Source organism: Aquarana catesbeiana, linkage group LG02 (genome assembly GCF_042186555.1).
Source record: "Aquarana catesbeiana isolate 2022-GZ linkage group LG02, ASM4218655v1, whole genome shotgun sequence".
NCBI lineage: Eukaryota > Metazoa > Chordata > Amphibia > Anura > Ranidae > Aquarana > Aquarana catesbeiana.
The window spans coordinates 667,406,093-667,418,941 of NC_133325.1; the positions used below are offsets into that span (position 1 = coordinate 667,406,093).

The 12,849-nt window shown below is 44.0% G+C and overlaps 1 protein-coding gene across 2 annotated transcripts in view; it reads left to right on the forward strand.

Annotated features, from left to right (window-relative positions):
* The window catches only part of INPP5K (inositol polyphosphate-5-phosphatase K), a 104,657-nt gene that overhangs the window by 21,735 nt on the left and 70,073 nt on the right, over nt 1–12,849 (forward strand). For both annotated transcript variants that reach the window (XM_073616639.1, XM_073616640.1), the window contains exon 2: nt 9,956–10,025. In XM_073616639.1, the coding sequence (XP_073472740.1) occupies nt 9,964–10,025 (62 nt within the window). In that variant the 5' untranslated portion in view covers nt 9,956–9,963. The remainder of the gene's footprint in view (nt 1–9,955; nt 10,026–12,849) is intronic.

A 12,849-nucleotide genomic window follows, 5' to 3' on the forward strand; every position in this document is an offset into this window, starting at 1 on the left:
ATAAAGAAACACTGAAAAGAGGCAATGTTAGGTTCCTTTTCTAAAAAGTACCGGACAGCTTCCAAACCCTTGTCTTGGGGTATGCACGTATACAAGGAAGCCACATCGGCAGTGGCAATGATGTGATCGTCTTATAGCTCTAGACTTTCCAGTAGACGTATGGTGGCCCCCGTGTCCTTCAAATAGGAAGGCATACGCCTCACCAGAGGCTGTAAATAAAAATCGATATACCGGCCTATACGTGAGGTGACAGAGTCTATCCCACTCATGATAGGCCAGCCTGGGGGTTGCACTGGATTCTTGTGCACCTTGGGCAGATAATAAATAGTTGGAACCCTGGGTGCAAAGGGTACCAAAAAATCTCTCTCCTTTTTTATTTAAAATCTTATGGTCATAACCCTTCTTTACAATGGCGGACAACTCTCTTTTGAATACAGTAGTGGGATTGTTAGGCATTATTTTATATGTATCTGGTTCGTTAAGAATCCTATACATCTCGGATACATAGTCCTTCTTGTCCAGAACCACAATGCCGCCACCCTTGTCAGCCGGGCAGATGACAAGGTCTTTGTGTAAACACAAAGACCTCAGACCTGTGTTAGACAAGGGGTGGCGGTGTATACGTTTTTCCGGAAGTTCGGATAGATCTTTAAGGACAAGGTCCCTAAATATACTGATGGCTGGCGCCATGGGTATGGGTGGGGTGAACAATGAAGGATTGGACAGGCCAGAATGGACGGTCCCAGATGTGGCGCTGCTCTCACTTCTCACAGGGTTAGAAATGAGGTAGCGCTGAATATGCAACTTTCGGATATATTTATGAATATCAATGAAAGTGCCAAACCTGTCGAGCTTCTTCGGAGGGGCAAATTTAAGTCCCTTGTCAAGTACAGAGAGCTCTTCTGTGGTGAGTGGCTTGGCACTTAAATTGAAAACACCTTGGCCCCTTAAGTTCTCCTTCTTTTTCCTCCTTTGGATTCTCCAGCCTCCCCTTGTGCCTATCTTAGGTCGGAGCCCCTTTTTCTTGGTCTTTGGTCCTCGTGAAAAACCTGTCCATTGTGTTGGTTAGTGCTAGGTGGATAATAACCATGAGGTGACTGTTCATGTCTGAACCCAGAGTCGTATCTATAATGGTCTCTGTATTCATCATCCCATGTATCTCTGAGGGGTAAGAACCTATTTTGAGTGGCCAGGGAGGGTTGTTCATAATAATGGGGGTTCATGTAGTGGGTATCAGCATAGGCTCCCTGTCGAGATGAGGAAGCATCACGTGGTCCTGAATATGATTCAGAAGGATGCATACCACGGCCTCGTTGACCCCTTCCACCACGTTTCCCTCTAGTGTGACCCCTACCCCTCTGATTACCGTGAGGGTTGTGATAGTATGTTCTGATACGTGAAGGAGATTCATATCTTGAATCATCTCTCTTTATCGTATCAACCGGAGTACCTAAGGGTCGAACTTCTGTGTCAACTGTTCTAGACACCGAGGTACTGGGAGGACCCACCATGGAGGATACAGTGGTGGTAGCAACAGGATTAGCGGCATACAGTTTCTGCCAGCCAAATACATTTCCTGTTCTATAATCCCCCATATCCCTGGAGTACTTCTTTTGTTTTTTGTTTTTCTGCTCTTTGTCTTCCTTCTCCAGATATTTCTGGAGATTGGAAGAGAGAACAGTGTATTCGGGGGAATTTTTATGAGTTAAAAGTTTATCTTTAATCTCCTTGATCTCACTATCTAGCATGGACAGTTTATTACGTTTCTTGGTAATGAGGATACCAAGGAGGTTAATCCCTGCCTCATTAAAGTATTTGTACCAAGAGTCTATATCCGGTTTCCCTTGTGGTGGGTGTACATCCCACCTAAGGCTTCTAGGGACAATATGATCAGAGACATACTGTTCCAGGAACGCCACATCCCACTGTAAATGGAGTTCAGAGGACATGATGTTCTTAAGCCTCAAGAACAAACCACCTAATTCGGTGTCATTACCAGTGACTACAAAGACTCCATCCGTATTAACAGTCCGGGAGGCCCTGTAGCCAAAGACATCCATATTGCTATGGACTGGGATGGGCTGCAGCAGAATGTGATCTCAAAGCACAAAAGAGGATGTATACAAAATAATTCTGCGCTGCACAAAAAAGAGGAGAGCAGCTAACACAATCAACAAGATGTTGAATAAAAGGAGAATGCAATAAGTTTAGCGCTGTAAAATTAGAAAACGTCCAATATGAAAGCCGTTAAACCAACAGTTCCAAAAGTATATAATAGGGAAGGGTCATCCGTATATATAACAATGGGTAGTCTTCAGGAACTAAAACACTTCAAGCGGGGATATATGACATCCAAGATGAAGACAGACACACCCCCACCGAGAGATGAAAAGGCTTACCAGATGGCATGGACCCAAAGGGGCATACGCCGAGTTGGGTCGGATAAGGCTTGGGTGGTGAGTGGCTGCAAGTGGCCCGGAGAAGTGGTGTTTGTGAATGGTCCCACAAATTGCTGTATCCCTCAATGCGATGCCAGAATCCAGAAGGGTGTGGATGGTCCCACAGATGTAGATGGTCCCACAAGTTGCTGTATCCCTCAAACCGGAGCAACCCACACGTTGTATCCCTCGAGGCAATGTTTAGGAGCCAAAAGATGATGGTAACAAATAGAGAAAAAGAAGGAATGGCCACATAATGTGAATCCGTATAAAAAAATGGAATTTATTTAAAATGTAGATATACACTCACATGTAGATCTGTATAAAAACAGCGCTGTAGAAAAGTGGCGACAGTGGGGTCCTACCCGACGCGTTTCGTCTTCATAGACGTCGTCTGGGGGGGTTTCCCCCCACTGTAGCCACCGAGATATATATATATAGGGGGTACATCAATATTCATGAGAATCAGCTCCACAGATGAAAAAACATCACTTCCGGTTTTGGCCAAAATGTATATGTCTATGTTGTAATCGAAAAGAATATTCTGTCTTGTATAATTTTATATATGTTTTTATTGTTAGCCATTGATCACTATGATAATGGAAACGATCATGAAAACAAGTTTATTCTGTCAGTTAGTGGCCAATTCGCTTTTGACCTACCAATAATCTTTCAGTCTGCAAATGGCCGAAATTCTGTGTGTGTATGGCCAGCATAACTATGCATATCTCTACATAAGGGGCCTCTGGGGAAGCAGACAATCACTATAGTCAGTGCTGCTACACATGCATTGAAAAAATTACAAGGCATTTTTTGAATGGCAGCAGTGTGAAGGATAGAAGCCACTCGTCAAAGGGCCAGGAAGATTGCGGTGATCATTGTGTTGGCACTGACTACTAATCCAATAAGATGAATGTGACAGACCTAGCCGGAAAAGAGGCTTTTGGAGGGGACTGAATGCTAGCCTCCTGCAAACTGATTATGGGCCCCGGCATTTGGGGGGACGGTGCTCTTTGTGAGCTATATGCCTGGGGACCCTGGAGGTGGCGTTACTTTACATTTAGGTCCATGTCCCCCAAGACACACAGACTCTGGGGACCCTGGATATGCCATTGTGATGGGAGTCACTAATAGGGGCACAGGGTGAATGAGAACCCCACTATGATCTGTGCTAGTCAGAGACTCAATGCTGTATATGTGTGTGTATATATGTGTGCTGTCTCATTGTGTTGTGTACTGTTTGCTGTGCTAGTTTTGGGTGGGGCTGTATTCAAATGTTCTATTATTTGTCTGCCTTGGATCGCCACGAGAATCTATATAAAAACAGATAGCAACATCATACACCAGATGAAGATAAATGACACATGCGCCCAAGCGTGGGGAATACACATCCATATTGTTAACTTGCAGGAAGGTTGGCATCAGCCACCAAAGTACAAGATGTATGTTCCCAATATAGATGTAAAAGACTGGTGTTAATGATATATCAAAGTAAATGGCCGCCAGCTAAACAATCAAAAAAAATCAAAAACCTAATTTAGTAATAGATACATGGAAAAAAACAGGGTATAACTGTGGACCAAAATAATATATATGTACCTGTCAATCAGATGATAATAAAAATTATATAGATGCGGTAGTCCCAGGGGACTGCTGTCTGCTCTAGGTTTGATAAATTCCCCTAGTGGCTCATTCATACAGGCGCTGAGACAGGTCCTATATGCTGAGCCACTTTTTGCTGCATCTGCATCCACCAAAAAGATTCACCTATAGTAGTGGGTGCACAGATCCGAATGCAAACACTCTGCGTTTGGATACATGCATCCCTTCCTGTCTGCATGTAAAATTTTGACATTCGACTATATCAATGCAGCTTCTGTGTCCCAATTGACTTTGACTGGACAGCACAGGACACCATGCATCCCCACGCTGTACACGGCCATCATACTGGGCATGAATGCATATGCTCCATGTGAGTGAGGCCTAAGTGTCTTCATGTGGACTGAATAGCAGGAAAGAGGAAATATCGGGTAATTAAAAGAGAAGTATGGGAATTTTATTTATGAATCATACTTACCTAGGTAGATGCTGCATCTGTCTGCCACCGGCTCTAAGGCTGAGAACCGAGTAATCAAACAGTCGATCACTCAGTTCTCAGTGCTCCCTGATCAGAGAGCTGGTGGCTGTCAGTTTCTGGCTCTGTGCTTTGGACCCCCCCCCCCCCAGTGCTCACTGAAACACTGGGCTGTGGAGGGGGGCGGGGGTGGCCAGAAGCTTAGCTGGGTGCCGGTCCAGGCATGTGAGTGGATCCCAACCATATCTTTCCCCAGCCTGGACCGACTCTGTGACATCAGCCTTAGCCCGCTGTCAGCTGAAAATGGGTCACAGGAGTGCAAAGCAATCTGCACTTCTGTGATCAACAGGAGAAGTGCAAGCAAACAGGCTTTGGCTGTACTTCTCCTTTTAATAAATCTATCACACAACCTGTCTGCCCCTCTTTGGCATTACTTGCGACAATTGATAAATGTCCCCGTTTATTTTGTGAACACACACTCCAGGGCCCAGGCAGGCTCTTTCTCAGTCCAGGCTTTAGATCCAGGGTCTTTCTCCCTAAAGTTGGAAGGTCATTCAGGCAACCTCTTTCCTAGTCCAGAGGGCCTCCAGGATCCACCTTGAATAGTCCAGGGCCTCCAGACACCTGCTTCCTTAGTCCAGGACCTCCAGACACCCACTCTCCTAATCTGGGACCTCCAGGCAAACCTTCACCTAGTCCAGTATCTCCCTTGTACCCCCCCCATTTAGGGGCCTTTGCCACATCAACCACCATTTCAATGGCCTCCTCTGCACCCTGCTCTCCGAATCCAGGTCCTTTATCAACCCCACTTTTCAAGTCCAGGGCCTCTGGTATACTCCCCTCCTAGTCCAGGGCCTCCGGTGTACTCCCCTCTTAGTCCAGGGCCTCCGGTGTACTCCCCTCTTAGTCCAGGGCCTCCGGTGTACTCCCCTCTTAGTCCAGGGCCTCCGGTATACTCCCCTCCTAGTCCAGGGCCTCCGGTGTACTCCCCTCCTAGTCCAGGGCCTCCGGTGTACTCCCCTCCTAGTCCAGGGCCTCCGGTGTACTCCCCTCCTAGTCCAGGGCCTCCGGTGTACTCCCCTCCTAGTCCAGGGCCTCCGGTGTACTCCCCTCCTAGTCCAGGGCCTCCGGTGTACTCCCCTCCTAGTCCAGGGCCTCCGGTGTACTCCCCTCCTAGTCCAGGGCCTCCGGTGCACCACCCCACTCCAGCACCTCCTCTGCGCTTCCCCAGCCCAGGACCTCCTCTGTATGCCCCAAGTCCAGGGGCTCTTCTGCGTCCCCCCCCCCCCCCCCCAAGTCAGGGCCTTCTCTGCACCCCCCATCCAGTCCAGGGCCTTCTTTGAGGCCTCCCCTTCTCTGGGATGCCTCAGCAGAAAAGACACAGGCTGTCCCTAGGAGGGAGAACTGCCTGTCCATTCCATTACACTTGATCGGGGAGCAGTGACACCCTGAGAGAAGCGGCTCCCAGAGCAGGTGGGGGCGGAACCCCTGGCGGCGCCCCCCTACATGCATCACCCGAGGCAGGCACTGCAAGTGTTATCTTAGGAAATGCAATTCAGATTAGGCAGAAAACATCTTATGGTATGTAAAAATGTTCATATTGTAGAGCTGCACGATTCTGGCTAAAATGAGAATCACAATTTTTTTGCTTAGAAGATAGATCATGATTCTCGTGGCGTAACATCATCTTTCACATTAAAACAAAAAAAAATTGGGCTAACTTTACTGTTTCGTTTTTTTTTTGGTTTTTTTTATTCATTAAAGTGTATTTTTTCCCAAAAAATTGAGTTTGAAAGACCGCTGGGCAAATACAGTGCGACATAAAATATTGCAGCAACTGACATTTTTATTCCCTAGGGGCTCTGCTAAAATATATCTAATGTTTGGGGTTCCAAGTAATTTTCTAGCAAAAAATAATGATTTTAAGTTAAGAAACAAGTGTCAGAAAAAGATTTAGACTTTAATTGGTAAACTTCCTGCATTTACAGTTGAACTTGGCAGACTGCCTGGATTTTTTTCTTTACACACAGAAGTTTCCCTTTGATCTAAGGAAGAGTTATACAATGTTTCTTTTTAAAACTTGGCAGACTGCCTGGATGTTTTCTTTTGACAGCTTAGTGAGCAGATGAGAAGTCTCTCCACTTGTTATATGAAAGATTCGGCAAACTCTGCAACAGAGATCTCAGTGGGGTTGAATCGAGATCACGATTTTTTAACGATTAATTGTGCAGCTCTATCAGATTGTAGGATTTATTTACTAAAAGAATAGTCTTGGCAAAGTGAAAGTTCACTTCAGTCACATGCAAGGGAGATTCAAAAAGAAAAAGTGAACAACATCTAATCCTTTAATAAATCAACCCCAAAACCTGTCTGCTTATGGTTACATTTGGATATTTACTTTTTACTGTTCTACCTTTTTGGTTCAGTTACATTGTAGATTCTCCTGCCCCCAGCTTCCCATGGCAATTTTATACTCGCCTGTCCCTGATCCAGCAGCTTATAGCTGACAAAGCTGCACAGCTGATGGTTAAAACCTTCTAAAGTGGCATCTTCTGTGATTCGAGTTCCATCCTTAAGGCCCATACACACGATAGGACTTTTTGACAACAAACATGCAAATTAGCTGTTTTAAGGCAACATCCTACTGTGTGTACGCTCCATTGGACAAACTTTTCTGGTTTTCATCGGACAAATGTTGGCTGTGCAAACAGATAAACTTTCCGGCAACAAAAGTCCTATGGTGCAAAATCCTATCGTGTGTACACAAGTCCATAGGACTTTAGTCCAAAGTACAAACACTCATGCTCAGAACCAATGCAAAAGATCAGACAACAATACAGAAGTTGACCAAAGGGTGGCAGTAAAGAGCTGGAAAACCACGTGATTTGGTGAAAGTTGGCTGAAAAAGTCCTGCCGTGTGTATGCTTAATTAGATTACGGCTGACGCCCTTTGTACAAAAATCCATGGGAAAGTTTGTACAAAGTCCTATCGTGTGTATGGCCTTTAGTCGGATCATTTGTACAACTTTTGCACACCTAAGAGATCTAGGTCGGTTCCTTATCGTAACAGGGAGACTGCTTAACTAGGAATTATAAAGGCATCCCCATTAAGCAGCCAATTTCTAAGGTTTACATACATTTCCTAACAATATGTAGTAACATATTAAAATACGCTAAAAGCCTTGCAATTTGTATATTGCGTCTGGTAAGGATTTTTTTTACTCAGCAAAGCTAGTGCTTCACTTTAAGATGAGCATGAAACCAGCATCCCACTCTTACATGAGTGGGACAATGATTTATTTATTTATTTTTTTTTGTGATATATCCAGGCTTCTGAATGAACAGTGCACTTTTCCATTATCCTAGGAAACTTGTTTTAATATTCTGTGTATATTTACACAAATTGTTTTATATTATATATACAGTATATCTTATATCCAGCATTGCTTCTTTATATTCTGTTAAATATGAAATATCGAATATGACTACTTCATATTTGCCACACTCAAGGCTATTCTGAAGTCTTCTACCAAGCTGAATTGGTACTTTACTGTTAATAGTCTGCGTTATGTATAGACTTGAATAGCAGATCGTTTTAGGGCTGCAACTAACGATTATTTTCATAATCGATTAGTTGGCCGCTTATTGTTTTGATCGGTTAATAACCTTAAAAAAAGTGTGGTGTATAATTTAGTTGATATGTGAAGTTTAAAAAAAAAAAAGGCAATTTATTCTTAAATGCCTATATGCAGTGGTAAATATAAATAACCAACTGTATGGTTAGGGAGCAAAATCTCTAATCAACTCTGAGAATAACAGACAGAAGAGATATACTGTATATACTATTAGAGGTTGAAGCTGGTAAATATTATCAGACTCAGAGATCAAATTTTTTTATTTAAAGAATTTTCAAACAGAACTTAATATATTATATGCTGGCCATACACAAAACAATGTCTTCCTTAAAAAAATGTAAATTTTAAGAACGATTGTTAGATTTTTTTAGTCGTTAGCGGGGTCAAATCGACGTTTGTTTTCGACCACAGTGACAGGAAAATTTAGAAAAAATAGAAAACTTCTTGGTCAAAGGAATTTTTAGACGGTGTATGTGGTTTTCGTTCAGAAATTACATTCATTTTAAAACAGAATGTTAAAAGCAAGTGAAATTTTCAAACATTCTTTCATTCAGCGAATGTACAAATATTTTTCGTATGAATATTCTCAACTGAAAATTGATCCGTGTGGCCAGGCCCAGCATAAGGCACGGTGCACACCTATGCAGTTTGCTTTTGATCTGTTTCTGCAGTGCTTTTTGCTATGCGTTTTTTTTTTTTTTTTTTGCCCAGTTTGTTGTTGGGCAGATAAAAAAACACAAATTGCTGCATAAACACACTACATGCTTTTCTGCAGCTTCTCCATTAAAGTATATTGAACCAAAAAAAGCATTGTTTTGCTTTGAAAAAAGTCCTTGACCCTTTCCAAATACTCAGCAGCTGAAAAAAAAGCATAGATGTGAACATGTTCCATAGGAAACCATGTTGAATGAACTGTCGTTGGTTTCTGCAAAAAAACGCCAAAAAACACATAGGTGTGAACCAGGCCTATGACGTTTAGTAAAATAATGGGGTTAAAAAAACTAAAATTGACCCTTTATAGTACAAAAAGAGCAAATCGCTACTGTAAGGGGTTAATTTTTTTTACTGTGGAACAGTGAAAGTAATATTTACAGTAGCGATTATTTGCTCTTTTTTTTAATAATAAAGGGCTAATTTTATGGGTTTTTTTACCCCATTATGTTACTGGCCGATTAATCGATTATGAAAACAGTAATCGATTAATTTCATAATTGATTAGTTGTCGATTAATCGAATGGTTGTTTCGGCCTTAGATCGTTTTATAGACACACCGTCAAGTCAAGATTATTAATGCACCCACCTCCCACTAGCAGACAGAGACCATGTAAGTTAAGCAGTAAATGTGAACAAGCAGTGCTAGGCTTTCCTAAAAAGCACAGTGTGGTTTGCAAACTATGGGTCATGTAAGTGCCACACAATATGTGTAAAATTTGTAAAATAAATATTTTATACACGTTTTCATAAAATGTCCATGTAAAGTTTTTGTAAATGTAAAACAAGCTATTATAGTTTCCCTTTTTTAAAATTCATGAACCAGTCATAGTATGAGCCACCCTAAGCTTTGCCAAGACTTAATTTAGAGCTTACAGTATAAATCTTTTAACAAGGCTTTCTCTACTCTTTCATATTTATTTTTAGCATCCAAGAAGATAGCGCTGAGATATTCTACACAGTTATATAAATGTCTGGCATCTTGTAAATACTGGATGATGATAATCCTTGCAATGCTAGAGATGTTCTTTGGTCTCTGTAAGCACAAATCTCTTGTTAGATCTGTTCTCACGATTTTTTTTTTTATCCTCTTTTAGGATTGGAAATGGATCCTGACAATCTGGACCTGGATTCTTTGACCCTAGATCCTGACAAGCTGAACTTTCGGTAACTGTGTGCTTGTTGCTTGCTTTGCTTACTGGAAGCCATGTACTGAAGTGTCTGAAGGAAAAGCTGCGTATTTGCTTGCGGCAGTTATTTCTCTTTCCCTTTTACTTCTTTCAGCCTTTGTATAGGAGGACATTTGCCATGGGCAGAGAGGGATGTTTTTCTTTTTTTTTCTCCAGAAACTACTGCATGAGCATGTTATCACTGCGTTTGGTAAATCTCTTTAGATCAGACAAAGTGCATGCACTTCAGGTTCCAGGTCAGCCCCAGGACCTGCCCGTTAAGACAGTGGGATATTTAGGTTTTGTGTTGCCCTAGGCCAGACTAAACCCCTTAATTTAAATATGACACAGCACTTCCTGTCAAGGCCACACCCCTTCCTGTGTAAGACCTGCCCTGTCACCTGTAAGTCACACCCCTTCCTCTTCAGGCTCCACCTCTTCCTTTCTGTAGATTAAACGTGAGTAGCAAGTGCCTACTTTAAAGCTAAAGTGAATGTGCAATGCAGGCCTCAAAATTTCAAGTCCTGAGCCACTAGCCACCACCACTTCCCCCACCTGTCCCCTACCCTGCCCCACCTCTAAACACGCCCTCGTAAATTATCTCATGAAATGACACTGTTAAATGTTTTATGCAGAATTCAGTTCTAAAAATAAATATTAACAAAAACTTTAACAATATTAACATAAAGCATATCAGTACCTATCAGTGCAGCCTATCGGTACCCATCAGTGCAGCCTCATCATTGACCATCAGTGCAGCCTCATCACTGACCATCAGTGCAGCCCCATCAGGGGCCATCGGTGCAGCCTATCAGTGTAGCATATCAGCGCAGCTTAAGAGTGCCGCCTCAGTGGGCATCAATGCAGCCTCATCAGTGTGGCCTCATCAGGGGCCATCAGTGCAGCCTATCAGTGTAGCATATCAGTGCAGCTTAAGAGTGCCTCATCAGTTTCATAATATCACAGCTTATTAGTGTATATTAATGATGTATTGATTATACCACAGAGCACTTTGCAGTACATTCATTTTCACTGAATGTGGACTGTTTAATGAGTTTGCATTGATTTCAGCATGGAGCACGTTGCATATGCTGAAATCAATGCAAAATCATTAAACAGTCTACATTCAGTGAAAGTTCATGTACTGCAAATTTCTCCAGCATGCTCGTCAGACATAAGCCGCCCAAACAGCTGCCTTCTGACAGACAGACTGACATATACACAGGCCGAATGTTGGACGTGTTTTATTGAACTGGCCGATGTCTCCCGACATTCGGCCCGTGTGTACGGGGCTTTAGTAAAAGGATACTGTGTCCTGGATGAAATCAGATGGGAGCAATTAAATCCTGATGAAGGAGAACTTCCAGCAGTCAGCATTGGATGGGTACGCACACTCAGCTACTGGTCCTGTCCCCCCAACAAGTCAGCAGGAATGTGCCCTGTTCCCCTATTTATTCCTACACTCCGCATCCAATCCACAGCTACAAGTCCCATGATGCCCCTGTAGCCTGTGTCTGGCTGGGCATGCTAGAATGTGTAGTTCCTGAGCAGACACAGGGAGATGGGAAGTGACAGGCAAGACTCACATGACCTTTTTTTTTCCCTGTTCGAGTCCCTTGTTTCTTGCTGCCCTGAGTCATGTCTGCAGTCTGCTGGCTATGTACAGGATTGCACACTGGAGAGGAGGTCAGGGAGCCGCAGCAGGCATCACCGGGGCGGCTTCTTCACATGGCAGAAGATCCGAGGCACGCTGGAGAGGGGGAGGAGCAGGAAGATGGGAAACATTTTGCGGGCAACGCAATGGGCTCCATTACAATGACAGGACCCCGTGCAGTTGACACCCCCCCCATGTGTGGCACCCGGGATGGACTGCTGCTCCCCCGTTGGGCCGCACTACAGCAAGCCGCCGGGGACTGTATGTGTGCTGGAGGACAGGTCGGGGGAAGGGGCGCCCTGTCTATTAAGGGCGCACGGGCACCGCCCCTCCATCCATCGCCTCCTCCCCCTATCCATGCGTCTGGCCCCTTTCAGGATGCCGGATGGATTCCAATGTGGTGTGGGTGTTTTTTTTGAAGCACTGATTAGAGCCAGAAGCTCTAATAGGTTTCAAAACAGGGTGGGCTCAGGGACGCAGAGAATGTGCTCACAGCCCATCCAGGTGTGTTACAACAGCGAATGAATATTTGTTATTGTAATGCTGATCCTCCTCCTGGCCAATCAGGAAGCAGGTTTTGACACTCTTCACCCGATTGTCTGAAAGGACAGGTGATTCTATTGGATACCTAGGAGGAGGGGACAAGCCACATGTTGAAATCCGCCGATGGAGGAGAGGACACAGAGCTGCTGCAAGCCACCCGCCTAGATGGGGTATGTGCCGGACCGACAGGCAAACAGCTGGGGGGGGAGGTGCCACCAGCTGCCACAGGGCCTTTTCGCTCACCCCCCCCCCCCCCAAAGTGCTGCCCTGGGCCTTGTGGGCCTAGGCCAAGACACAACACTGCGTTAAGACCTCAGATCAGCCCCAGGACCTGCCCCTTTAGACCTCAGATCAGCCCCAAAACCTGTATCTTAAGAAACACAGGCTACCACTGAAGGAGTGCAGGAGGGCTCTTTCCATATAGCAAGCCACTTTTGTGGAAATCAGGGAGGTGGGTGGTTCAGATTTTGTAATTGGCAGCCTAGTGAACAGTGAATGGCAGTTTACTTAGTAGAAACTAATTAGCACTGGTTACCCAGCATACATTAAACCACAGAAGATGGGATATTCTTTGTAAAAAAAACAAAAAACCTGGGAACATGTTCTTTTATTCCTCCTGGTTTTT